This window comes from Psammomys obesus, unplaced genomic scaffold (assembly GCF_907164565.1).
Source record: "Psammomys obesus unplaced genomic scaffold, mPsaObe1.curated_primary_1811, whole genome shotgun sequence".
Lineage (NCBI taxonomy): Eukaryota > Metazoa > Chordata > Mammalia > Rodentia > Muridae > Psammomys > Psammomys obesus.
The window spans coordinates 45850357-45876015 of NW_026596051.1; the positions used below are offsets into that span (position 1 = coordinate 45850357).

General features: G+C 47.3%; 1 protein-coding gene across 6 annotated transcripts in view; it reads left to right on the plus strand.

Annotated features, from left to right (window-relative positions):
• The window catches only part of Tbc1d1 (TBC1 domain family member 1), a 181902-nt gene that overhangs the window by 109991 nt on the left and 46252 nt on the right, over positions 1 to 25659 (plus strand). For 4 of the 6 annotated variants that reach the window (XM_055624208.1, XM_055624213.1, XM_055624212.1 and 1 more), the window contains exons 8-13: positions 2845 to 2973; positions 4346 to 4432; positions 6635 to 6915; positions 8820 to 8978; positions 9522 to 9641; positions 10644 to 10783. In XM_055624208.1, coding sequence (XP_055480183.1) covers positions 2845 to 2973; positions 4346 to 4432; positions 6635 to 6915; positions 8820 to 8978; positions 9522 to 9641; positions 10644 to 10783 — 916 coding nt within the window. The remainder of the gene's footprint in view (positions 1 to 2844; positions 2974 to 4345; positions 4433 to 6634; positions 6916 to 8819; positions 8979 to 9521; positions 9642 to 10643; positions 10784 to 25659) is intronic. The other 2 variants (XM_055624209.1, XM_055624210.1) reach the window with 2 other exon arrangements.

The window sequence follows — 25659 nt, forward strand, 5'->3', positions numbered from 1 at the left end:
ACCTGGTGGGGGCCTCCTCAGGGCGGGCCGTTTGTGGGTGAGGGTCTACCCTGACGGCTGCCCTGCCTTGAGCCTGGGCACTCTTATTCTTGGCATCAGTGTGTGGGACCACTTGCAGCTCACAGAGAGCTTGCTTGGAGTGCAGAACACGAGCAGGTGCTGGTGCCGTCTGTCTCTGTTGCTCAGGCGTGTGCTCCCGCAGGCCTCTGGGGTGGACACGGCTCTTAAGCCAGTGTTGCACGTCCACATATCTCCTACTCGCTGCTGCCTCCTAGGAGAACGCGGGGTAAATGTCAGTGTCCCTTCTTGAAGAAAATTTTAAGCTGACAGCTGTTCTTCTCACATGTGTTCTAATGCTGAGTAATAAAGGGAATTATGGAAGTGGATAATTATGTAGTTTTTGTCTGAGGGTGACTCTTGTCTGAACCCCCTTTCTCTCATAAACACTGACGGGGTAGAGCATTCATCAGTGAATTGGGATTTTATTATTTCAAAGAAGACATAGAGTCTTTGAATAGTTGAAAAACTCTTTAAAAAATGTTTACTTAGCAGTAGGAATTAGGCTATATTAAAAGAGCCTTGTGTAGCCATTGTTTGGCAGAAAAGAAAGAATGCTAACAGTGCCCTGGAATGGTGGGCCCTTGTATGCTGATGCTAAGGCTACGGACTGGAATCATTTCAGGGAGAGAAACATGAAGATACTGCTGTGGCTGCAGATGCTCAGTCCCTGTGCCCCGGCAAGGGCATCCCCATTATTTCCCCATAAAGCCTTTCCTGTGGGTGCCTAAGGAGAGCTCACAGGAGACTTCACTGCAGCCTCCTCCCTGAGAGCAGGACAGTGGAATAAATACCTAATACCAGGAAGAGGTAGGTTAGACAATGCAGTCACAATGTGCGCTCGCTGAAGTGAGTCACCGAAAACACTTGTCAGCCTGGGTGACCCTCAGAAACCATATTGGAAGGAGAAAGGTAATTATAGAAGGTTGTGTGCAGTTTGGTGTGTGTGTGTGTGTGTTGTATTTGAGTCTAGATTCCACATAGGAGAGAAAAAGTGTCATTTGTCCTTCTGAGTCTGGCTTATTTCAGTTAATGTGATTTTCTCTAGTTCCATCAATTTCCCTTTAAATGACGTAATTTTGTTCTTTTGCGTGTCTGACTAAAACTGCTGTGTATGTGCACCACATTCCTTTATCCATTCATTTCGTTAATGGGCATCTAAGCTGATTCTGTTCCTTGCTAATTTGAATAGTGCTGCAGTAAACATGGATATGAAGGCATCTCTGTATGCTGGCTTAGACTCCCGTGAATACATAACCAAGAGTGGCCTTCCTGGCTCATAGGGTAGCTCTGTTTCTAGAGTTTTGAAGAAGCTTCATGCTGACTTCCGCAGTGGTCACACCAATTCCCGTTCCCATGGGCAAGGACGCCTTTGACTTAGGTGTTTATTTGCATGTTAGGCAGCATCTATTTTATGAATACAGGTAGATAAAAATACGAAGTCTGAGTTGCTAGAGTAAGCACCACATTCGGGAGAGTGTTGTCAGGGTGGCAGTAACTGGTGTCAGGAGGCTTTCATGAGTCTAATGACCCCCACTAAGAGCAGGAGCCAGAGCACAGGGAGGGGCTTGGGCAGCGACAGGCGTGGAGCAGGCGCTGAGTTCTGACTGGCGGAATGTGCACTAATTCACCTACAGGTCATGACAGGTCAGGAAGACAATTGAGTCTACAGGGGCAGCAGCTGACGCACTGGCTGTCCCACACAGCTCGGGACCAGCAGGGGCAGTCAGCTGTCTGTCTGTCCCGGGATGCGCGCCTCCTCCCATTCCTCAGCTCCTGGCTATGTGGACTTGGCCAGGCTTGAGTAGGGCAAAGGCATTTTTGTGTTAGTCTCTCCACTTTCCTCTGTGCTTGAGGTACTTAACAAGTACTGCAAAGAGTGTGCTGGTATCTAGAGTGAGAATTTGCTTGCTTGTCTTTTTCTGACAAACCCATCATCTAACAGGAAGCAGTCAGGTGAGGCTCCATGTAAGCAACATAGCGTGTAGATTTGGGGGATAATTTTTTTGGAAATATACCTCTTTGCTTACAAGAAACATCATATATTTAGTGGCTGTCAAATTTCACCATGCTCTTGGTTAAATGTTGTGTGTAGCTGAGAGAAGGAAGCTTGGTTTCAAAGGAGAAAGAAAGGGATCATGAAATAACAGAAGAGGTAGAAAAAGAAAAAAAGATAGACTCTAAAAAGGGATGAAGGGCTTACTATAGAAAAGATGGATTCAAAGCTGGGCATAGCGGTGCAGGCCTTTATTCCCAGCACTCCGGGAGGCAGAGGCAGGCAGATCAGTGTGAGTTTGAGGCCAGCCTGGTCTACAAAGTGAGTTGAGAACACCCAAGACTACTTAGTGTCTGAATGCTCCCAGGTAAGTGATTGCTTTATTTTATTTTAAAAGGTTAGCAAAGTAGTTTCCGTCCCATTCCTATATTCGCTGCTTGCCCTATTCCCACTGGTTGTAGTCTCAGAGCAAAGTGGTATGATTAGATGATTGTCACTGCCAGGTTACTGGAGTGGAAATCCAGGCTCGGAGAAAATGGGAACTTTGCACACAGCCACATTTGGGAAATAGCAGATGTCTGATTCAGTCGCTTGGCCGGGCTAGCTGATTAGATTCAGGCACATATTCTCATTTCACGTGAGGTAGCAACGTTTGCGCTGGAGTTGCAGGCGTGCTGCTAGGAGCACAAGGGTCCCCGGGCTCTCAGAAGGACGGGCCAGAGCTTGCTCCTCCGTGTACATCAAAGGGAGAAGCGCTAGTCGACCTAACTTTCAGTGTTTCTCTCCTCTAGACCCCTCAGGTGGCAGCAGAGAACATTGGGAGTGAACTGCCCCCCAGTGCCAGCCGGTTCAGGCTAGATTCACTGAAGAACAGAGCAAAGAGGTCTTTAACAGAGTCCTTGGAAAGCATTCTGTCTCGGGTAAGTAGCACCATCTTAAATAGAGCCTAAGATTTAGCTCTATTTTATTTCTCATCAGAGCAATAATTGTCCACATGATATTTACTTTTTTATCCATTTATTTATTGAGATAGTGTCACACTGTGTAAATAGTCTGACCTCATTCTCCCAATCCTAGTGCTGGGAAGTTACACTCTTCTACAGTCTTTGCTCCCAAGAGTGTTATTCTTTGTATAGTTCCTATAAAGAATGTAGATTATGTATGCCAAGATGTAGGTACCAGCTTTTCTAGTGTCTCTAGGGACAAGTTCAAAAACTATCCTGTCACCTCCTTTTGTTAGGTATTTAAAATATTTAACCCGTGGGCCAAATCCTACCAGTCTCTTTGGTTTTGCAAATAAAGCTTACTTTATCTACACAGTACCATTCATCCAGTCACCTGTTCTCTAAGGCTACTTTCGTAGAGACTTGAGTGCTTGTTACAGAGGCCACATGACTTACAAATGGTAAGGTGCTTATGAGATAACTTGTTTTCAAGATCTTTTGTAGAAAAAGTTGCCAGCTGGAGCTCTCCAGGAAGACCCATGTACACTGAGCATCCTCTCATCCCATGCATTTAGACACCCTTATGTCACTTTTAACAAATCAAAACTTGGTTTTCTGTCAGAGTCTCATGTCTTCGCACTATTTTGTTATAGCTCTTCGAGTATTAGGGCTTATTCCCTCTGACACATGGACTTCATTTAATCAGTTAAAGGTGACTTTGCCCAATGGTATTTTACAACATCCTTTTTGTTTTTTCTTTTAAAGTCATGTGTGACCATTCCTGGCCCTTGATTATTCTGTGTGTGTGTGTTTTTGTTTGTTTGTTTGTTTGTTTTCTCAAGACAGGGTTTAGCCTTGGCTCTCTTGGACTTGCTTTGTAGACTAGGCTGGCCTCAAACTCACAGAGATCCTCCTGCCTCTGCCTCCCTGAGTGCTGGGATTAAAGGCATGTGCCACCACTGTCCAGCCAACAATATCCTTTAAGATAATTCAAAACAATTAAATTACAAAAAAAAAAAAAAAAAAAAGTCTGGAAGGGCTTGCCTTTGAGAGTTAGAAGATGGGCGAAGGTTGATTGAGTGGCATGCAGGTGGCCAGGTAGCAACTGTGACTCAGGAGAGAGCTATTGGGGTGCTTTGGGGATCCTCATAGATGAGTTGGCTCTTCTTCATAAATGAGTTGAGTCTGTCATCCCCAGCGACTGCTGATCTGCGGGGCTCTGGAGATTGCTTCAGTTGGTATGGTTCTTCAAATGATGACTTACTGCATGAGTGTGCTCAGCCGTCTGTCAGCTTTTCTCTGAGCCTGCGTAGCAAGGGCTGGGTCTCACCTGCCTCTTCTTTTGCAGGGTAATAAAGCCAGAGGCCCGCAGGCCCACTCTGCCAGCACGGACCTGGACAGCTCTACTTCTAGTACTCTAAGTAACACCAGCAAAGTAAGCTCGCTTCTCTCTCAGTGCTGCCCTGAAGGCCAGCCAACAAGCTGCCCCTCTTCTGTCTGCACAGCTGTCAGAAAGGACAAGAAAGTCCACGGTCCTGTGGTCATAAAACGTTTAGTGTTTCCAGACTTCTCTGCACACGTGGAGGGCTAGTCATGTGAAAAGTTTTAAATGAAAAGGCAAATAACTGTTCCCATAAACAAAGAATCGAGACTGTAATTTTAGACAAATGAGATACAATTTGTAACAACTGTGGGTTTCTTAACCAAAGTAGATTTTGCAATAATAAAAAATTGAGAGAGCTTTAGAGGTGGGGGGTTTGTGAATTCAGGGAGCTGTGCAGCATAAATCCCGAGGCTGTCCTGCAGCTGTCCCAATGGCTGCAAGAAAACACGATTGTTTCGCCTAAATAAGCAGCCACGCCTAACCCATGGTCTCCACGGAGCACATGAGTTGGCAGGCAGTCTTCAGGAGGACACACCTGGTGTGGCCCCTTGCTTTCCTGTCTTGTTCCAGAGGCATTTACACAGGTCTGGATCTGGTTTGCTTAATCCTGTGACTGCCAAGAAGTAAGTTTGAGGTTTGATGTTCAGGAAGCAGCTTTCCTCCCTATTTTCAGTTTGCTCTGATGCAAGAATGAGGAAGTATGTGAACCCCAGCTCCTTACCAGAGAATTGTGTTAAAATGTTCAGAGCTATGTCCTAGACTTGGAGTTTTCAAAGGCTTCAGATACTTGCCAACAATAAGACAGACATTTAACATTGTGAAATAGTTAGCAAGCACACATAACCCTCTCAAAAAATGAAATGAGTTAAATGGAATTATTTTCTGAACAGTGCGCTGCATACATTGTTATTCTCAGAAAGCTTGTGATGAGCACTGAGCTGATATTGCTGCCTGCCAGTGTGTGCACTGTGTGGCTTGAGACCCGCCTCCTTGGGAGAGCTTGACCCGGGCTTTACAGTGCATCTGTGGTTCACTTGTCCTGGGTGGGTCCAAATGCCAACTGATAAGCAGCAAGGGGGTGTCGCCCGCCGCTCCTGCTGGATGTGTAGACTGGCTTTGTGCGGTGAGGCCGGGAGCCAGTCTGCATGTGCTTTTCTACATGCGCAGGCTGCATCATCATCTAGCCTCCTGGTTTACCTGCTTTAAAAGATGAGTAGGCCCATAGGCGAGAGCAGGCGGTTAGAGTAGACCCTGTGTCAGGAGTGTGTTGGTGGTGGAACGCTTGGAGAAGGGAAGGGTACTGCTGCTGTGAGTTAAATCTTGAAGAAAGCGTGGAAATTGTGCCGAGGAAACAAGGCAGGGAGAGGGACTTCAGATAGTGTGGTGTCGATGAAGAAGTCCCTGACACTCTCTGTTTTTGTGTGTCCCCTCCCCTTTTCTGATCTTGTACCTAGCTGAGGCCGACCTTGATGTGTATCCTACACTGGCCCAGAACTCTGGTCCTCTGGCCTCTGCTTCCTAGAATCAGAAGTTACAGGCATGATCGACAGGCTTGGCTTGTTAGGGTTCTTGCTGGATGTTTGAGCACACAGTAAGGAGGGCAAGCTTCATGAAACTTCAGCTTATTTCTGCATCATTGGATGGAATATGGACCACTTTACAGTGTCTTATCTTGCTCAATTCAAGAAATAGTGCAGTGAATTTTCACTGCACTCTTACAGAGGAGGATGGTGAAACACAGCAGGAAGTGAAGTGAAAGGTACAATGTGACAAACATGTTTCTACTCCAGGACGAATGCAGGGTTTAGATTTTAATATCAAGATTGCCAAGTTAAATCTAACATTAGATCAGAGTCACAAAGAGCCTTCAAGTGTGAGTAAACATCCATGAACATACTTGGCAAAGATAAAGAAGTTGGTTAAATGGTGGAAACTGTCCATCCAGGGCCATACTTCCTAAAAGGTTGTGAAGAGCCTGTTCTCTGGAGTGAGCAATCTGTCCGTGGTATTAGAGAGTCAGGGCTGCAGCTTGTAAACTTCACTGTTGCGTTTGGGACTTTTCCCCTCTCCTCAGCAAGCACACACCTGTCTCTGAGAAGCAGGTATCATGTTACAGCCTTAAAAGCCTTATGTTTTTGGTAGCCTCTATTCTAGTCAGATAGGCCCATGCATTTAACGGTTCCCTGTATTAGATTATTAACCCCCATCCCATTTCCCCATGCTATGTCTAATCTTTTGTGTGTCTGTTGTCAGGAGCTATCCATGGATGACAAGGAGGCCTTGCCCATCTCTGAGAGCTCCTTCAAGCTTCTTGGCTCTTCAGATGACCTGTCTAGTGACTCAGAGAGCCACATTGCAGAAGAGTCCGCTCTGTTGTCACCCCAGCAGGCGTTCAGAAGGAGAGCCAACACCTTGAGCCATTTCCCTGTCGAGTGCCTGGTGCCCCCAGAACCTGCTCAGAGCTCTCCAGGGGTCTCTCAAAGAAAGCTCATGAGGTATCACTCCGTGAGCACAGAGACGCCTCATGAATGCAGGTAAGATTTGCTGAAAGCATCAGGTTCATAGTGGATGCTGAATGTGCTTTTTGGGCAGAAGAGTAACCTGAGCCAGGTTTGACCCTTGGCTTCAAAGGATAAAACTTGAAGCAGTGCATGGTCTTCCGGCTCCCTCGGGAAGTGTGTAGAGGTAGGTGCAAGCATTGTTAGCAAGTAGGTAGACATGAGCAAAAATGGTCCTTATGTGCATCACCAGTCCTTAATACACGAGATGGTGACTTTGAGCCTGTCTGTTGGTCTTGGGAAAGTTGGCACATGGGTGTGAGTGGAGGAATTTCCTCCTTTCAATACCTAGATCAGGCCTGTGGTGGGACAGTGTTCATACAGGCAGATTCGGAGAGGTGTGTCACAATGCCCACAGAGACACCCAGGAACCTGAGCACTGGCCCCAGTGTCTTGATCTAGGTGTCATCCGGGCATATTTACTGAAAGACTCTGTGACAGAAGCAGAGTTGATGCTTTCTGGAACCTGCCACTGTGGGAATTCTAGATTTGGTGTTCACTGCTTGTCTTGTTAGGGTTACTCTGCTGTGATGAAACACCATGACCAAGGGCAAGTTGGAGCGGAAAGGGTTTATTTGGCTTACACTTCCATGTCATAGTCCATTACTGAAGAATAATGGGGACAGGAACCCACACAGTAGGAACTCGGAGGCAGGAGCTGCTTACTGGCTTGCTCTCAAGGCTCCCTCAGCTGCTTTCTTATAAAACCCCAGGACCATCAGCCCAGGGATGGCCCCACCCACAGTGGTCTGGACACTCCCCCATCAGTCGCTAATTGAGAAAACACCCTACAGGCTTGCCTACAGCCTGATGAGAAAAGAGAGGCGTTTTCTCAGTTGAGGCCCCTTGCTTTCTGATAACTGTAGCTCATGTCAACTTGACATGAAACTAGCCAACAATCTTTAAATTAAGCTTTTCCAGATGTAGTGAGCAGTGTGTTGGCAGAAGCCCTCACTGTATTTTCCTGGGTCTATTATTGACCAACCCCAAGTGCCAGGAGCTGTAACCGGGCCACAAATTATCCTTTAAAATAAGTTTTAAAAACGGGGCATACCTGTGTATGGTAGCAGCCTCCTACGCTGGGAACTCGTATGTCCGTGTGAGTTGTACTGGGGCAGCCATTTGATTCGATGCAGCGGTTGGGGTTTGACGTGTGTGGAGGGAAGACGCGACATGCAAACACTCCTGGAGCACAAACACAGCCTTCAGTGGCTTTCCTGAGCTGCTCACTGGGATCATCCGGTGACTGATGGCAGGAGGCAGACGTCCTCCAGGACTGTGTACTGGGAGGCTCAGCTGGAGTCTGAGGTGCTCCCTCCTTCCAGTACCCTGTGAGCACCGCTCTGCAGCGTGGCTGTGTGCCCATCCCCCCTCCCTGGCATTTTTTTTGTGGTGTTGGAAACATTCCTACCCGAAAGCCTGAATTCTTTGTCAGTCCTCAGATGGAAGGACAGAGTGCTGAGAGCTGCTATGTTTCCTCTCTCCCTAAGAGTACAGCTTTGTCATGGGAGGGAAGGGGAAATGTCCACCTTTTGCATGTTTATTTGGCTTTCTTTCTTGTGAATTTTCCCCCCTAGTCTATAGGAAACAGGACTTTGAAATTCAGGGCAAGATGTCCCAAAGGGAAATAAGAGTTCTAAATTTTGGATTATTTTCTTTATTGTTTTACTTCTAAAATTTTATGTTGGTTCCCAGCAAGGGAACAGAGCAGAAGGTGTTATTGGGCCTGACAGTGTCTATCCGTGAGAGCAGAGAGGAGTGAAGAAAAGCCCCAACTGCCGAGTCCAGTAGATGCTCGGCAAAGCCTTGCGTCCTTCTGCTTCTGTCCTCCTCCAAGTGTCCTTGTTCCCTCTAACCCTCTCTCTCTGGTTGCTGTTTAGTGTGGACCATCTTCCTGGGGGTGAGTCTAAGTGTTGCTCAGGGCAGCCTTCAGCCCCTCCTCCGCCTCGTCTTAACCCCTCCGCCTCCTCACCAAACTTTTTTAAGTACCTAAAACACAGTTCAAGTGGAGAACAGAGTGGCAATGCTGTGCCCAAAAGGTGAGCACACTCGCATGGCAAGTTGGGTGTTGCCTGTGTGCCAGCAGCTCACCCTGACAGCCCAGCGCATGCGGGCCGTCCCTGCAGGAAGCCCCGCTCACCGCTTTGGGGTCTGGGGGGGCTTCTTGGTTTTATTTGGCTTTACCATTTTAGCTGTCCTTGGAGTTGGCTTTTTACTCTGCTTTCTTTAAACTGTTGGGAAAAGTTTCCGGGGCGAACTGTGTTAACACTTAACTGTCACATCATTCCACCTCTCTGGGAACACATGCATGCGCGCAGCCTAACAGCTGATTGCATACACTGCATTTTGTACCCTGTCAGAAACTTTTTGTTCTTGTCATTTGGAAGGTAGACTGATTTTTTTTTTTTTAATTTAATTTATTGACTGAAAATGAACGTCAGTGTCACTCAGAATATTTTAAATGTCTTACCTGGTTTCCTGCTTAGCATTACAGTGACTAGGTTTCCTTTTTAAGCTTAGAGTGTGTATTTCGTGTGTTTATATTTCTTTATCCTAAACTCTTTTTTCAACCAAACTCTTAGTGTCTCCTACCGTAATGCCCTGCGGAAAAAACTCCATTCTTCCTCCTCTGTGCCAAATTTTCTAAAATTTCTGGCTCCTGTAGATGAAAATAACACCTGTGACTTTATGAGCACGAACAGGTAGGGTTTGATTTAAATCGTCAGGTCTGATGGTCTGAGTGCTGCATTACTGTGGGATAGATGGGACATTTCCGCTGATCTTTGCCATTTGGAACATTGTGGCTGAGTCTACAATGCCACTTTCTTATGTTGGTTCTTCCCTTAAGTGTCCTTTGTAAGGCTGGCAGCCACCTTGCTCTCCAGCTTTGCACAGGGTCAGTTTGTGGAAGTTGTTACTGTCTTTATGGTTTTGTAGGCTGTTAAAGGACAGGACCTGTGCTTGTCCCCACAAGGTCACCTGTCTGCCTCACTGTGGCACAAACCTAGTGTAAGCTGCAAGGGCCTGCTCAAGTTGTCTTGTGAACGGAAAGAAAATTAATGAGATTCTATTTACATATTAACAAATGTAGTTTGTTTTATAGTTTTGAAGCTAAAAGTTTTAAAGCAGCCAACATCACCAGTGATTGTATCATTAGTTCCTTGATGGTTCTCTCTAATTAAGCCACAGCTGACCTTCTGTTTGCATGCATGTGGAAGGGGATGGAGTCAGGGTGGGAGGGAAGGGATGGTGTGTGTGTGGTGTCTGGGGGGTTCGTGGCTGAATGTGTGCTGTGGCTGTATGCCGTGCCGTGTGGGGGAGAGAGATTTGTGTCAGTCATGGAGATAGGCTGGTGCTAAGAAAAGCGTCCCACGTGTTGACCAGTGTGGACTGGGGCTCTGGTGACAGTGCCCTAGCTACATAGTTAGTGTTTCTCTTCTGAAGAAGCCCCAGAAAGGCTCAGTTGGACGCTATGATCTGTGGAGCATACCTCTTAGAATATCTCTTATGATAGCAGTAGAACAGGGCATGGAAACTTGTTCTTTTGCACAAGTGCCCTTTAGGAACACTGACCCACTGTGGCTTTGATTTAGCTTCTGTGCTTATCAAGTTATCTGTTTATGGAGAGATAAAGTCATCTGAAAATAAATCCTGTTGCCTCCCCACCTCTCATGAATCACCTCTCATGAATCTTACCATTATAGGGACCTTGAATCCAAAGCAAACCACCTGGGCGACACAGACGGGACCCCCATGAAGACCCGGCGGCATTCCTGGAGACAGCAGATATTCCTTCGAGTGGCCACTCCACAGAAGGCCTGTGACTCCCCAAGCAGATACGAAGGTAAGGCCACCCCTGAGGAGTGCCTCAATAACACAGAGGTCTGAAGTGCCCTGCTGCTGGGAGGAAGATGGAGAGCAGGTCATTGGCTGGAGTGTCAGAGCAGTCTCTGAGGTCGCATTAGGGAAGGCCACAGAAGTCGTGAAGGGCCCTGCTTGGCAGCAGTGGCCTTAACATTGCAGACAGGGACAAGGTGGGCCTTGGTCAGACTCCAGCCCTCCCCAGAGAGCCTCGGGCTGGCTAGAGTCGTCCAAAAGTCTCACCATTAACCCAAGATTATGACCTTTGCCAGACCTAGATAAGAGAGCGTAAGGCTGATTAGAAGCCTTGTGTGTGTGTGTGTGTGTGTGTTGATGAGACCGAGTCTCACTGTGTGGTCCTGGCTGGCCTGAAAACTATATAGACCAGGCTGGCCTTGAACTCAGAGAGATCCACCTGCCCCTGCTTCTCAAGAGGTGGAATTAAGGTGTGTGCTACCACTCCTGGCAAGTATTTAAAATTCATCATATTAGAAAGAAAAATCACTGAAGTGTTGGTAGAAAAGTGGGTGGTTCCTTGCACAAACTCAGTTGCTCCAGTGACTACCCATTCCTCATTTAGACTCCAGTGGTACAGTTTTGATCTAAACTGAGAGGGAACATTACTACTTCCTTAAGTGGCAGGGCCATCTGTACTCGTCCCTGAGTACAGCCTTCATTGCTCTTGGAAGAGGGCCCTGACCCGAGCCGTGGCTGCTCAGTGGTGCGCTGCTGCACGAGCAGTGGTGTGCTCCTGAACTAGGGGTTCTGATTTCCCGTCTGAGCCAGGTCCTGGAGAAAGTTCTTACAAAGAAGGGGAATACAGCGTGAGCTGGTGATGAGATTAGACCAGGCAAATATCATCTCCCACCATACTTGCCCGGAATGCCATTTTCGCTGTCCAAGCCCTGTGAAATAAGTCTCAAGAATCTAAGTCTTATATGAGACACCTACCTGATGGAGAATAGTTCAATTGTACATAAAGTTTCACTGCCTGGAAATTGTAGGGAAACCCCACTCAGGCCCTCGCACACGCCAGGCAGGTACTCTAGCAATGAGCTCTACCTCTGCAGCCCCGCTCCCCTTTTGAGCTGAGCAGTGACTGGTTGGAGTTTTGAGAGACTGACAAGATTGACAAAGTCTGAGAGGGCAAGCTCTACTTTTGAGCCTACATCTAGACAGTGGGTTAAATCTGGATTAAACGTGCTGCCGCACTCTCCACATGGAAGCAAAGCTGCATGATAAATAGGAAACCACTGAGTTTTATTCACCTATGGCGAGACAAACAGTGGTCATGAAATAAGATGCTAACAGCTGCTTGGTGGCTTAACTGTAAAGCCCAGGGCTTCATGATGCCCCGGATGGTGTTGCCTGCTCACTGTTGTTGCCTCTGGGTGGCATGTTCTCCCTTCCCGTACCATTGGTTCTCTGGGCAGAGGATTTGTGGCAGTGAGCATTTGAAAGGACCGTACTTGGTAAAGTATTCACTCTGTCCCGGTGGTGCCACAGAGTGCTAGTAAATCAGGGCAAAGCTGTGGTAGGTCGGGTGTGCTCAGGAGTGCATCCGAGGGCATGGCTGAGGGCAGACACCCTGTGCTCTGCCTTGGAATTGGTCCCTTGTTTTCAGAGCCTCACTGTTGGCCCTACAGGAGACAAGTGGGTGGCGGTGTGCTTGTCCTGGGCAAAGTTGTGCACACGGCTGCCCATGTGGTGGTTGTGTCCATTCATGGGCGAGAGCAGTATTGCAGCAGCTTCAAGGAGACTGGGAGTCCTTTGTCGAGCTTGTTGAAGAGTGGATTGTGATGAGGTGGGGCCAGCTGCATCCCAAGCTCCTCCACCATTTCTTCTGAAAGGCTGTCCCTCGCATACTGATGTGAATAGCCCAGTGTGAGCAAGCAAGTTAGAGTAAGCAGCCACAGTGAGTCTGATCTAGCTAGTCTCTCTGAGACGGCCCTGAGCCTCTGCAGGTAGACTCGGGGCTCTCAGGTCCAGAGGCTCCAGTGATCTCAGTTCTCAATGACTTGCTTTCTTTGTGGTGGCAGGAATTAAACACAGGGCCTTGTGCCTGCTGTGCTAGTTTCTGAGCTGCCAAGTGACCTTTTATGAGAAGAGGTGTATACGGAGAAGCAGGCTTTGATGGGGAAACAAAGATAAGGAATAAAAGGGCAACCGTCGAAAACGCTGCTTGCTGTATGTGGGACAGCAGCTGTCTGCCCTCATCCTCTGCAAAGGGCCTTTCCCTGTGGATGGGTCCAGGGACTCGGTGTCTACCAAGTTGTTTTCTTTGCCAAGGACTCTCACCTGATTGTCAGGCCTGCACAGGATGCTGGAAAGCAGCTTTTAACTAGATACTCAGTGGTGCCTACCCTCTAGTTTCTTTTCTCGGTGTACCATACAAAAGAGAACTCTTTGTCATTATGAAATAATTTTTAGGCAGCGCTCCACATGGAACGGGAGAGAGTCTTTTTGTTCCATCTGTGCCAGGGAACAGTTTTAGTCTTCATCTATTTCTTTTCATCTAAGTATTTCATGTCACAGTTGCATTTTGCCAACAATAGATGCCTTCAGACTTTGACATGTCTTGAAAAGGGGAAAGAAACTCTTTTGGCATAAATAACAATGATTTATTGACTTGAAACCCATTGTGTGAGTAGATAGTCTAGTGAAGCCAAAGTTGAAAGATTTTTTTTGTCTTGGGAGAACAGCCAGGTCAGCCTGCCCTACTTAAAGCGTGAAGAACTCTGCATTAGAGAACACGTGAACTGAGGTGGAAATAGTTTTGGCCAAACTGAAGCATGGAAGTGATCTTCAATGTGGCTTCTGTGTTACTGTGCAAAAGGAATTCATGTACCTCGGGGAGATCTTAGTGGGTGATATAGTGGAAAATATGAGCACCATATCCATGTCTCCACTATCATTTTCTTGGCTTTCACTGAGCATCACATCCATCTGGGGAATTCGTTGTTAAGGAAGGCTGGGTCCGCAGTAGCCCAGGCAGACATTGAACTTGCTTTGTAGCTGATGCTGGCCTTGAACTCTTGATTCTACCTCCACTTCTGAGTGCTGGGATTACGCAGGTGTGCCACTGAGTCTGTTTTTTGGTGGTGGTGGTGGTGGGTTGGTATTTGTCTCTGCAGTTTGCTTTGTTTGAAGGCTGTGCTGGGATTGGACTAAGGGCGGCTTGCACATGGGGCAGTTACTCTCCCATCTGAGCTTTACCCAGCCTTCCTGGGAGTATTTTTAAGCACCCCAGCTGGACTCTCCTCGACCCCCTAAATCATGTTCAGACTTTGACCTGAGCTCTGTTCCTTTCCAACTCTCCAGGATTCTGAGTTCCTGCTCCCTTTGTTGAAGCAGCCGCTTTGACTTGCGAGGCTGCCGCCACTTGGTGGCGGTGTTTCTCTCCTGTCTTGGTGAATCTGGCCTGATACCCAAGGACTTGCTGCCCTCGGCAGCACTGTTCTGTTTAAGAGTTGTACTTGCTGGCTGCTGCAATGTACTTGAATAGGGAGTTCTGAAGTCAAGGTTCTCCTTCTGTAGGATTCTATGGCAGGGCAGAGCAGATTGTGTGGAGTTGACAGCTTTTTTAAAAATTCCTTTTAAGATGGGGTTCTGCTCCGTAGGACTTAGACTTGGGAACCTGTGCTGTAGCCTTCCCGATGCAGGGTTGAGGGGTGTGTTTACTTTCATCTACTCTTGCTTCTCTGTGGTGAGTAAAGACCAGTCTCAGGATGAAGTCTTTCAGGCCAAGCGCCTGATTGTTCGCGTGTGTCTTTGTATTGTGCTTCTTGTCCCGTCACCCAGAAGCCAGGGAAGCCACAGTGACTGGTGTAGCTGGCTGCTCACGTGCCTGTTAACACCACTAAGCTATCCCTGTCAGCTCTGCCTGTGTGCCTCTGGAATTTAGAGAGCTAGTCCTTCCACTTTGTGTGAAGTGATCTGAAAACATCATCACCCTGACCACTTCTGCTTGGTAGCAAGACTCGGGGGTCAGAGCTGAGGTGTCTGTACTGCAGCATGGGAGCTAAATGGCCTGGGGACTGGGTGACCATGACTTGAATGCAGCACCCAGTAGGCAGGGATGTCCCCCTTAGGGCCAAGTGACTGCTCCGAGCATGCTTGTGTGCTCAGGACAAAGTCCAGAGCAGAAAGTTTTCATTTGTCATCTTTATTTTTAATTTTGAGGGGAGCACAGGCTTTCACCTCATCCATACTGGCCTCAAACTCTGTGTAGCTAAGGCTGACCTCAAACTCCCAGTCCTGTGAGTACTACAATTACAGATGTGCTTTTCCATATCTAGCTTAACACGTTCCCATGAACCTTTATAGGTTCCAGTGAGCTGTTGAAGTATGGAAAACATGGCAGTGGCAAGAAGTTTAAAATGTTCTCAGGGGATAAAAGTCTGTGGACTTGTGCAAACACGCTGAGTCAAACAGTGGGGCCATCGTGGTGCAAGGAGGCTCCCTGCCCTGCAGGTGCTGGCCCTGTACCCAGAGCTCCCTGTGGTGAGCGTCTGCCGACATTCCCTTCTGCACCGACCTGCTGGGCCCCTGCCCCTGCCCCGCCCAGGCCGGTATCCTCAGCCGTGTGCCCTGTATTCTCCTTAGCTACTGGGCTGGCCCAGCAGGGGAGAGTGACGTGAGCTCTAGGAGCAGAAGAAACAGCTTGCTTAATTTGACTTAATGCAGCCTTATTGGGATGTAGTTCACATACTGAAGAAATCGCTCGTTTAAAGCTCACAGCTCAGTGCTGCTATTTTCAGAGATACGGCCACAGCATTGAGCAGCCAGCACCACAATACAATTTTAAAATTCTTAAGTGACGAGAAAAAAATTTCTTTTCTAACCATTACTTCACAGTCCATTGACCTCATCCCTTGTTGACAGGCAATCACTAACATATCCTGTCTCTGTGGATTTGCTTATCCTGGACACTTCTGTAAAAGCATCTATAGACTCTGTGGCACTCTGTGCAGGCTCCTCCCACTTCTCAGGACGATATCTAAGTCTTCTGTGCTACACCAAGGTGTCCTCTTGGTGGAGACTAATGCTCCCAACTTGACACGTGTTACCTCCTGCTTACAGTTCCCAGTCAGTGGACATGGACATTGTCTCCACTTCTTGGTTATGAGGAACAATGCGGTTTTGATTATCGATGGAAAGGGGTTTTTGTGGATGACCATTAAGAAAGAGAGTTAGGACTATGGGTGTGACACAGTGGTTGAAGTTTGCCTAGACTACATGAGACCCTGAATGTGGTCCCAGCCCTGGAGAAGAAGGAAAAAAGGACTTGACTTGGGAGTTGGTGTTGGGTCCAGGGTGGGCATCCTGACCCACTGGGCCAATTGTGCTGAATGAGAGCTGCAGGAAGGGGTCTTGGCACTTAAGTTCTCCATGCAGGCTGGCCCTGTTTGCTTTTGCTTCAGTATGATTCTCTTGAGTCCTGGCACGGCTCATGGGAAGCGTGGTCTCCAGAGAGCCTCTTCGAGCTCCCACAGCTTGCCTTCACTCCCAGGAGACAGCCAGAGTGTCATGGGTGGGTGGCGTTTGCAAAGTGCCACATCTCTGCCAGCTGTCCTCAAGTGTAGCACATCCCAGAAAGCTCTTGAGTGATCAGTAAGACAGACATCAGAATGAAGAACGGGTGTACCCTATAGCAGATCAGGATGCCATTACACACTTTTTTTTTTTTTTTTTGCATAAGTATTCATTAAATACTAGCAGTAGCTGTTGTAATTATTCTCAGTGTGTCTTAAGTGTTTTGTGTCTTTGCTTTTAAGTACTTATTTTAAAGAGATGGCGGACAGATTGAATAAGGCACTAAAGCTCCCTTTGTTCTGATTAGTTAATGCAGCTACGTTCTGATTAATCAGTTCTGATTAAGATTAAATTTAATCCCTAGTTGCACAGATGAACTGTTCACACTTTTAGGAATAAATTACTGAGAGTTTTAACTGGTCTGCTCACTTCAGCTAGTCCCTGTTCAGAGAGAAGCTATGCTGCAATAAAAAGAGCATGCCTGAGGTTGGAAGTTTTGCAGCCTTATCTGATGATTTGCTAATAAGCACACATCTTAGGCATTACCAGGAACCCCAGAACTGAGGGTTGGGGGATTAGTGTCTGCCTAGTCAGATGACTTCTGTCCTTTACATTTAAGGGCAGGAACGTTTGTCTGCTGGAGAAGGCGATGCTGTGTGCCCCATGTGCGTGGGCCAGCGGCTCCAGGGGCACAGCCCTTGGCATAGTCAGCAAGCTCTTGCTTTTGTAAAACTCCTGAGGCAAAGCCAAGGGATGCATTATGCTGTTGTCTAAACAGACTTTTCCAAGTAAATTTGTTTTAAAACTTTCATATAAATGAAAATATTTGCAGCCTAAATTCTAAAAGATTTTAAACATTGTTTACCAAAGCAGAAACACTGTAGTTATGGTCTTGCATAATCCTGAATATGACTGGTAGTGGCAAACAGCAATTTTCTACTCGAGAGAATACAGAATTTTCCATATAATGCTGAGGACAGGTTCATTTCTTTTTAGGATGCTCTAGCTGGAGGGCTTTGTGTGAAGGTCGTTTTTGGTAGGTCCTGTTTTAGCAGGCTGATCAGTCATGTCTAGTCTCAGCCAGTTTTACTGTTTTACCTTAGTCCTCATTCTGAGCTTGGATGTTCCCCAGTTACCAAGAGAAAGGTTTTTGTTTTTCTCTTTCTCCCTTGTGGGTGCCAGCTTTTCTTTTGCCAAGGCTTGAGTTTAGGGGTGTGATGAGGTGTAGTGGAAGCATTGGGCTTCCTTGGTCCTGTGAGGCTTCAGTGGGGCCTTCGGCTGAAAACCCCTTCGTGGGGCTTATGGAAGACACAGGGGACATTCCTCCACTCGCAGAGTGTTGTTCATTCTTATCAGTGCTTGCAAAGAAAGAAATGCTGGCGCTCCCCCTTCCCAGTGAAACCGGCATGCAACAGCACACTCAGCGCCTCTCCCTAACCCTGAGTCTCTGTCACATCTGCTGTCTGTCCCCACGGACGGCAGGCTGCATCCACCTAGCCCTATTTTCTCCCAGCTCACTGGATTTCCCTCATCCTGTGGGGGTCCGTCCTCAGCTCCTAAGGCTGTTTTCATTGTCCTGCTGTTCTCTCATTTCCAGCCATCAAAGCGGAGATCGTGTAGAGCTGTATCTGAGCGAATGCACACAGGGCCACATTTGTCTCCTGTGTGGCCAACAGGAGCAAAGCTCCCTCCATTGACCCTGTGATGTCACCGGTGCACCTGGCCTTCTCTCTTTTACCCTTCTCATGACTCATGCCTCCTTCATCTATTTTCCTCCATTCCCAAACCAAACAATGACGGATGCAACAAGAAGGAAAGCTGTGATTCCCAGGCGTAAGCCTGTGTATCCAGAGAGTAAAATTCTCCTACAGTGCCCAGCAGGCTCCCTTATGTGTCTCACTGTATGAAACCTTGTCACCTAACCACTGTAGTGACCAGGGAAGCTGGGAGACCTTGACTTTTGGCTGAGTGCATTGCTGCCGTGTCTGCTTTTTGGGAAGAAAGCGTGAAGCAGGGCCAGAGGCCCGTAGCCTCTGAAGCTCCATTGCTCCCTGTTGTTCTGTGTGCTCAGGCAGCCATGAATTTACATGAATGATTTCTCTTCCCAATGAAGTGTTTCCTGCTTATTTTCTTTCCTTTTCAGGCAATTCACCACACTTTCACACTGGCACATTTCCCTGCATCCTTTCAGGCCACCTCAGTGACAACATTTCTTCCTTTCCTTGCGGGACACGGTTGGCCTCTGCATTCACAGTGCTCCTAGCTGGCTTCTGAACGTCCCGTGGATGAACAGCCTTCTCATGTCTGGTTATGTGTGCTAACCTCCACACCTATGACACTGGCCACAGGCAGCCATTCAAACGTAAGGATAAACTAACCACACTTGAATGCAACAAAAATTTAGCTCCTGATGTTAGCCTCAATTTTAGGTGCTGAGAGGCACAAGTGAGCTCACACTATTCAAGAACAAAGTTCTAGAATATGTCTCCCACCCCACCCAGTTCTAGAATACAGGTACCACAACTGCAAAGCTGCTAGCTTTGCTGACCAAGAAAGACCTAGGAGATTCCCTTTGCACTGCCTGCCACTTAGAACCACTGATGGATGTGGTAATCTGTAGACAGAGTCAAGATTGCCCACACTTCTCCCCAAAAATACCATTGCTGAGAGTACGTGATGGATATTGGCTACACCACCTTCAAGGAAGCCTAAAAGCAGGTGAGGGCACTGAATGTCATCTGTTCACATTTTTTCAGATGAAGAAGCTGAGGCTTATGGGAACAGAACCCATTTGTCACCCAGGCTTTTCAGTGGTAGATTCTTACTTCTCCTATTCTTCCCTTTTTGTGACTGGGTGTCACCAACCAGCTTGTCTTCCCTGATCCTCTTCCCATCTCACTAGTTTCCAGTTCCACGACAGAGGAAGCTGTTCTCAGCTTCTTAGCTGTCTCCTGTGCTCACTCTATAGTTGTGTCCAGCAGCACTCAGGAAACAATGGATGACTGTAAGCCCAACTCCCTCCCGGCTTGTTGAGTTGGTAAGAGTAAGCAGGTGACTCCATCTGGCTCACCCATGTGGTACGAGGAGCCAAAACTGGGTGCTCTGTAAGAGCTCTTAACCACCAAGCCATTTCTCCAGCCCCTGAGACAATGTGCCTTGATGGCATGCCCGGTGGAGAGATGCATTTGTACTTTAGTGCTTGTCATCAGTACCCTGAGGCTATGGGTTGTAATAAATTCTTGATTGTGTGTGTGTGTGTGTGCATGTTTAAACAAAACAAAACAAAACAAAAATTCTTAGTTTAGTACCTCTGCCTCGTTTTATAGATGAGAAGACCGAGGTCCACAGCCCAGTGCTCACAGCAGCCTTCGTTTGCCCTATACTTAGAAAAAGAGTCCAGGGTCTGTGTTCAGTGTTGACCACTTACAGAGCAGCCTGTTCAGAATCTTGAGGTGGGCTGGCTTGCGGTTGTGTCCTGCTTTGCACTTCTCGGCCCTGCCTGGTCCCTGTCTCAGCTCTGTAAGATGTTAGCAGCTGATGTCCGGAGCTGTGAGGGGCAGCATGGCACAGCACATGCAGGCTCAGCCTCCCACATCAGGCAGAAAACAACTGGGACTGTGTGACACATCCGCAGGGAGAGCGAGAGCTCTGGAGCGCTGCGATTTCAAGCGCCCAGTGGCGTGACCTCTGGGAAGGCGGCCTGCCTCCCGAGGATACCTTCCCAACACCAAGGCTCTCTCCTCACAGCCCCTCTTCCAAGCTGTCTCTCTGGAGCGTCTGTGGGCTCTTTCCACTGCCTCATTCCAGCCCACAGCCCTTTGTTTTTTGGTATGTCATGTGGCAAAACAAAGCTCAGAGCCAGGCGTGGGAAGGCGCTAGCATAATCTCAGGAGGCTGAGGCAGGAGGATCAGAGAGTTCAAGACTATTCTGGAACACACTGCAAGACTTGTTTCAAAAGAAGAAAAAAAAGTGAAACTCCATAATGCCAGTTAATAATTCCCATCATGATAAATAATTCTGCTCTTGGCTGCTGGCCACTTGAGAGAAAATGTGTGACCTTGTTAATACTTGGCTAGGGATTCGTCCTGGTTGTCAGAGTAGTGTCCTGATTAAGGGTATTGATTTAAAATTTTTCCAAAATGATTTTTTGCTGTGTAAAACACATACTTACACCTCAAAGTGGTTAAGATGGTAAATTTTGGTCATGGGTTTTCCTCTTGTAAAACCATGAACTCCCCTCCCTTGTCCCCAGACCTCATTAACCGCTGTTCTACTTTCTATTTCTAAGAATACAGCTGCTTTAGGTGCTTCCTGTAAGTGAATTCATGCAGCATTTGTCTTCTTGTTAGAAGTTTACTTAAGTCAGCGTCGTCTCCTCCACCTGGCTTACGGCAGGGTTTCCAATGTCAAGACCGAATTATATTCTGTATACGTGTGTGCCACGTGTGGCTCTGCTTGTACTGACTAGACTTTTTTGTGCCCATCTCTCGGCTGTCGGGACTAATGCTGCTATGAACCTGGGGTGCAAATACTAGAAGTGGGATGCCTGATCATGTGGCCCTTGCATTGTTAACACTTCACATTCTTTTCACAGCGGCTGTGCTTTCCCAGTGCCTTAGACTTCCTGTTTATTCATGCGCAGGCATCACAATTTTTGCTATTTTCTGGTTAATTTGAGAGTGGTCATTCCAGTGGGTGTGCTAGGATTGCCGCAGTGGCTTCTCTGTGACCTGTTTGGCTAACAGTGAATTTGTGACCTTATCCATAGTATGTGCATGTGTAAGCATGGTGTTGTGACAGCGTCTACCTCATGGTAGTGAGAGTGTGGTCTGGTCAGTGGAAGCTGCTATTACTTAGAATGCAGGTAGCCTCATCCTCTTAGGGTGTTCAGAAAATAAAAATAGCTACCTCCCCCACAAATGGTAGCCACATGGTCTGGTTTTGGTCTTTGATGCAGACTCTTACAGAGCAGCCTAGGCCATCCTTGAGCTCAGAGTTTTCCTGAGTGCCTGGATATAAGCTTATACCATCCTACTATGTTCAGCTCAACATCACAGAGACTGTCATATTTGGAGACTAGTCTTAGTGTCAAAAAGAAGCCCTCTTGCCCCTGGACAATGTGCTGGTCATTTTGCACAGTTGCCTCGGTTTGCCGGCTGCCTCGGAGTCGTCTGATATCTGAGGAGGAGGTTGCCTCCCAAGCTGACGCACGCATGTGCTTGCAGAAAGCATTCGTGCTGAGTTTTGCAGGGAGAAAGGCCACAGTTTCACATTTAACAGCACATTGTGGGGGTGGGGAAGAACACTGTCTGCTATTTTAAACTTGTTGTTTCCTTGCGTGGACTTCCTGTCCCCTCTCCCCAGCGAAGCACAAAAGTGTCTCCTGACTCTCAGGCCTTGGGCTTCCTTTCATGGAGTCCAACCTTAGATCACACTCAGATAAGCATTGTGTAATAGGCGGGTGGGGCTAGAGTTTCAGTGACAGATGCCTGCAAGGCAGGTGGGGGAGGAGGGCAGCAGAGGTCATGGCTGCAGCTTTTGGCCACTCAGACGTGGTGTTCTACTTCGGGCCTGCTGTCCAGCAACAGCTTAGCCAAAGACCTCTCCCCGTGGGATTCTGGTTGTTGTACCTAGACGTGCCTTCCCTGCCTCTTCCCTGGGTCACACCTTTCCTCCCTACACTCCTCATGCTACCTTCTTCCTGGGACCCTTATAAAGTCGCCTGCTTCCATTCCTGCTTTCTTGTCCATGCCGCAGGGCTGTGGTGTATCCCTGCTCATTTCTTAATTGTTTCTTCCAGAGATGAATCCCTGGTGTCCACCCCACCTTGCCCTTTATGACCCCCTACTTCAGAGCCTGGGCCCAACATGCATATGTTCAGGTGCTTCAGAACCTACACCCCATTGTGGCGATTTAAAGAAGTAATTAAAAAGGCCAAGGAGCGACTCAGTGCAGGACTTGCAAAATGCAGCATGCAGCAAAAGTTCAAGAAAAGCCAGGGGGAGAATAGAGGGAAATATTAGGAGTGCTTACTCTCGGGGTTTAGGACTGTAGGAAACTTGCCCTTTAAAAGTATATGTTTTCATAAGTATGTAAAAATACATAAATACGTGGACAGTACCCACAGTTTCTCTGGACCAGAAAGGGGAAAATTGGACTTCCTGGGAGCTGCCATTTGCACTGTCTGATTGCGGTCCTTTGCCCCTCCCCCTCGGTCTCTTCTTACATGGCGCACCACTCCTCCAACTTTCGTGTCCTTGATGTCTACTCAGCCTTCGAAGCTCCATCCTTTACACCTCCGATCCCACAGCACAATAGCTCTTCTTCTGTTTTCTTTAGGGGTGCATGTGTGTGAGATAGTCTTTATAAAAAAATGCTTCCTGGTTCACCATAGGGCTGCCCCTTCCAGACCTTGTAATAATCTTTGCCATGTCCTTAATGAAATTGTTAATCAATGTCTAAAATGTGTAAGACATGGTCTCTGTCCCTGGGATAATGCGATGGATCTATCATGTGTACAGGGTCCCTGTGGCATTGCCACGTCTGTTTGTGAGTGGGAATTTGGAATGGTACTCGCCCTGCAGTGGATTGAGTGTTGCTCCCTCCCCAGATCCATATGCTGAAGCCCTGGCGCCTTATTGCATAGGAAATTAGGTACAGCTGTAGAATCTCAACCAGAAACAGCTCTGCTCCCCAGCCCATGGGCTCATGAGAAAGGGCATGGGCTTGTGTGAAAGCGTCCTCCCTCTCCATAACATAATCTCTTGGGTCTTTCCAGGTCTACTTTTAGCTCCCATTATACCCGTGCCATGGTCACACCTGCGCCATGACTGGGCGAAGCTTGCGGGTGATTGAGGAGGTGGAGGTCTTCTTCGTGGTTCTCTTCACCACGCCTCAGTAGACTCTGAGCAGGAAAGAGACCCTGATCTGACTCCACCTTTTCTGGCAGAGTGTGATGGACAGGAACGTCCTGGTTTGCAGAGAAGGGGTGGGAAGAGGTGCACAGCAGTAGGGGGTTCGGGGGATGGGCGGGTGCTGGAAGCTCGGCACCAAACAAGCTGCTCCACTGCGCTTGGCTAAATAACATGGGTTGGGAAATCATGCCCTTAGCTTTTTGTAGTATATTTTTCTGTTGTACTGAGTGAGTCACTGGTCTCTGTCCCTGACTATTTATGTTCAGATCTGGAGTTTTTTGGAAGGAAATTTATTATTGCTCGATTTGTGTGGGTGGTGGATTTGGATCAACAGGGAGGAGCCCCTTTCTAAATGCATTTCTTAAGAAAATGGTATTCATTTTAGTTCAAACAATTGCCTTTGACTAAGATAATGTGATTTGTCCAGTATTTGAAAAGACAGATGTATTTTTTGTACTTTATTTAATGGTCAGGGTGCACATGATGGGTAGAGTCATTGTTTAATTTGAAATTTATTTGAAGGTACCCCTGGGGCTAAGGGGTTAGCTCAGTGGTGGAATGGTTGCTGCGTGTTCACAAAACCCTCGTGAAGATCCGCAGCACTGCAGAAAGTAAAATAAACACAAGACATGTCTGTTGTCTCACGTTACAGGGCCACATAGTACGACCCCACCAGTTAAGGCAGCTGCATGGAAATTTTCGCTGCAGCCAGTCCAGCGAAGGCCCAGATCCAAGGCCTTCAAACATGTATGAGAATTAGAGTTCCCAATTGTGTAAGCCTGGTTTGCTGGATCCACCCTGGAGTTATGATTTAGCAGGCCTGGAGGCTTGGGACCAAGACTGTATTTCTCACAAGCTCTCAGGGTTGCCTCTTGCTGACGCTGCTAGGGCCAGCCTCTGAAAAGTAGTCTTGAATACTGAACTCATTGCTACTGGGACCCACGTGCTGTTGGAGGGAGCCATGAGGCAGATCTCCTGTGTCCACAGTAAACTCCAGGAAGAGGAGGCTTGATCAGCAATTGTAGTCCCAGACGTTGGCAGTATAAATAATGAATGCTGAGTGGTCTGACATCTTTTTTAGACTTTTTGTGGATGAAATTTAAGGGCCTAGTGTGAGTATCCGACAGCTGCCCGCACGCGGCCTTGCTTTCTGACTCTGGCACAGAAGCTATGGCACGCTGTCTTCCCACTGCCTGTGTGTCAGGGTGGAGGCCTGTTGGCCCCTACTTACTAACTTGACCTATCTCATACGATTTATGCGCTTCTCCTTCATCTCCCTAGTCTCTTGGTGGAACTATCTGTGGTCTTCGATTCTTCCTGCTGCTTTGCCCTTCCCAGGGTGTCGACAGCCTTCCCTGGCCTTGGCAGTAGCCCTTCTTATGTTTTAGAACTAAACACTAGACTGTCCCTAACCCAACAGAAGAGTTCAGTTAGGGTTGGCTCATTCTTTATCAGTTGCCCTCTGAATTCTTGCTATCCCTGTTGATCTGTTTTCAACCACTCCCAACCCTGTCTGTGTAAAAAGTAACTTTTATTCACCAAATGTAATTGTTGTTTTGGAGGTTTACTGCTGAAAAAGATCACCTTTTCTAGCTCTTTCTGAACTCTGGCTAGCTGTTCTGGCGCAAACTCCTCTCCAAGCTGACTGATTCAATCTGGGTTTTCTCATCTTCTCACTGAATTGCTGGAACTGCACTCAGCTGACAACTCATCTCAGCTTAACTCCTGTCACTACTATACTGTCTTCTCTCTTGAACTCTCTACTGTACTGTACTGTTTTTCTCTCTCTCATACTCTACTGTATTTTCTTCTCTGCTGTACCCTACTCTACTGTTTCAGCTCTACTGTGCTGCTCTTAAATAGCTTCTCTTTCCTGTCTGCTCTCCTGAGAGTTGGGTGTATCTTATTTATGACTCATTCTGTCAAATCTTTTTCTAATTCTTCACCTTGTCTGCCCCTCAATTAGATGTCACTTTCAAACATGAGTGCTTCCTTCTACAAACTAATTTACCTTTGTTGTATGGATTAAAGGTGTGTACTAAGGGTGTGTGTGTATTCCATTGAGATCACACAGACCTACAGCTTTGGATGTGATCAGAGCAGCCATGTTGCTGGATTAAAATCCCTCTACAGTCTGGAATGGGGTTCACTCATTGTTGCCTCGGGAACAGAGCTTGCTTTTATTTCACCATTGTTCTTGGCCAAAGTGGATGGATGCTTGTCACAGAAGGATTAATCTGTAACATGTTTATTATGTAGTCATAGGTGTATAAAAGTATAAAGGTATGTGTTAAATATCCACCTATCTCTAGCTCTCGATGAGACAGATAGATAGAGGATGGAGATAGATAGATAGATAGATAGATAGATAGATAGATAGATAGATAGATAGATAGATAGATAGATAGA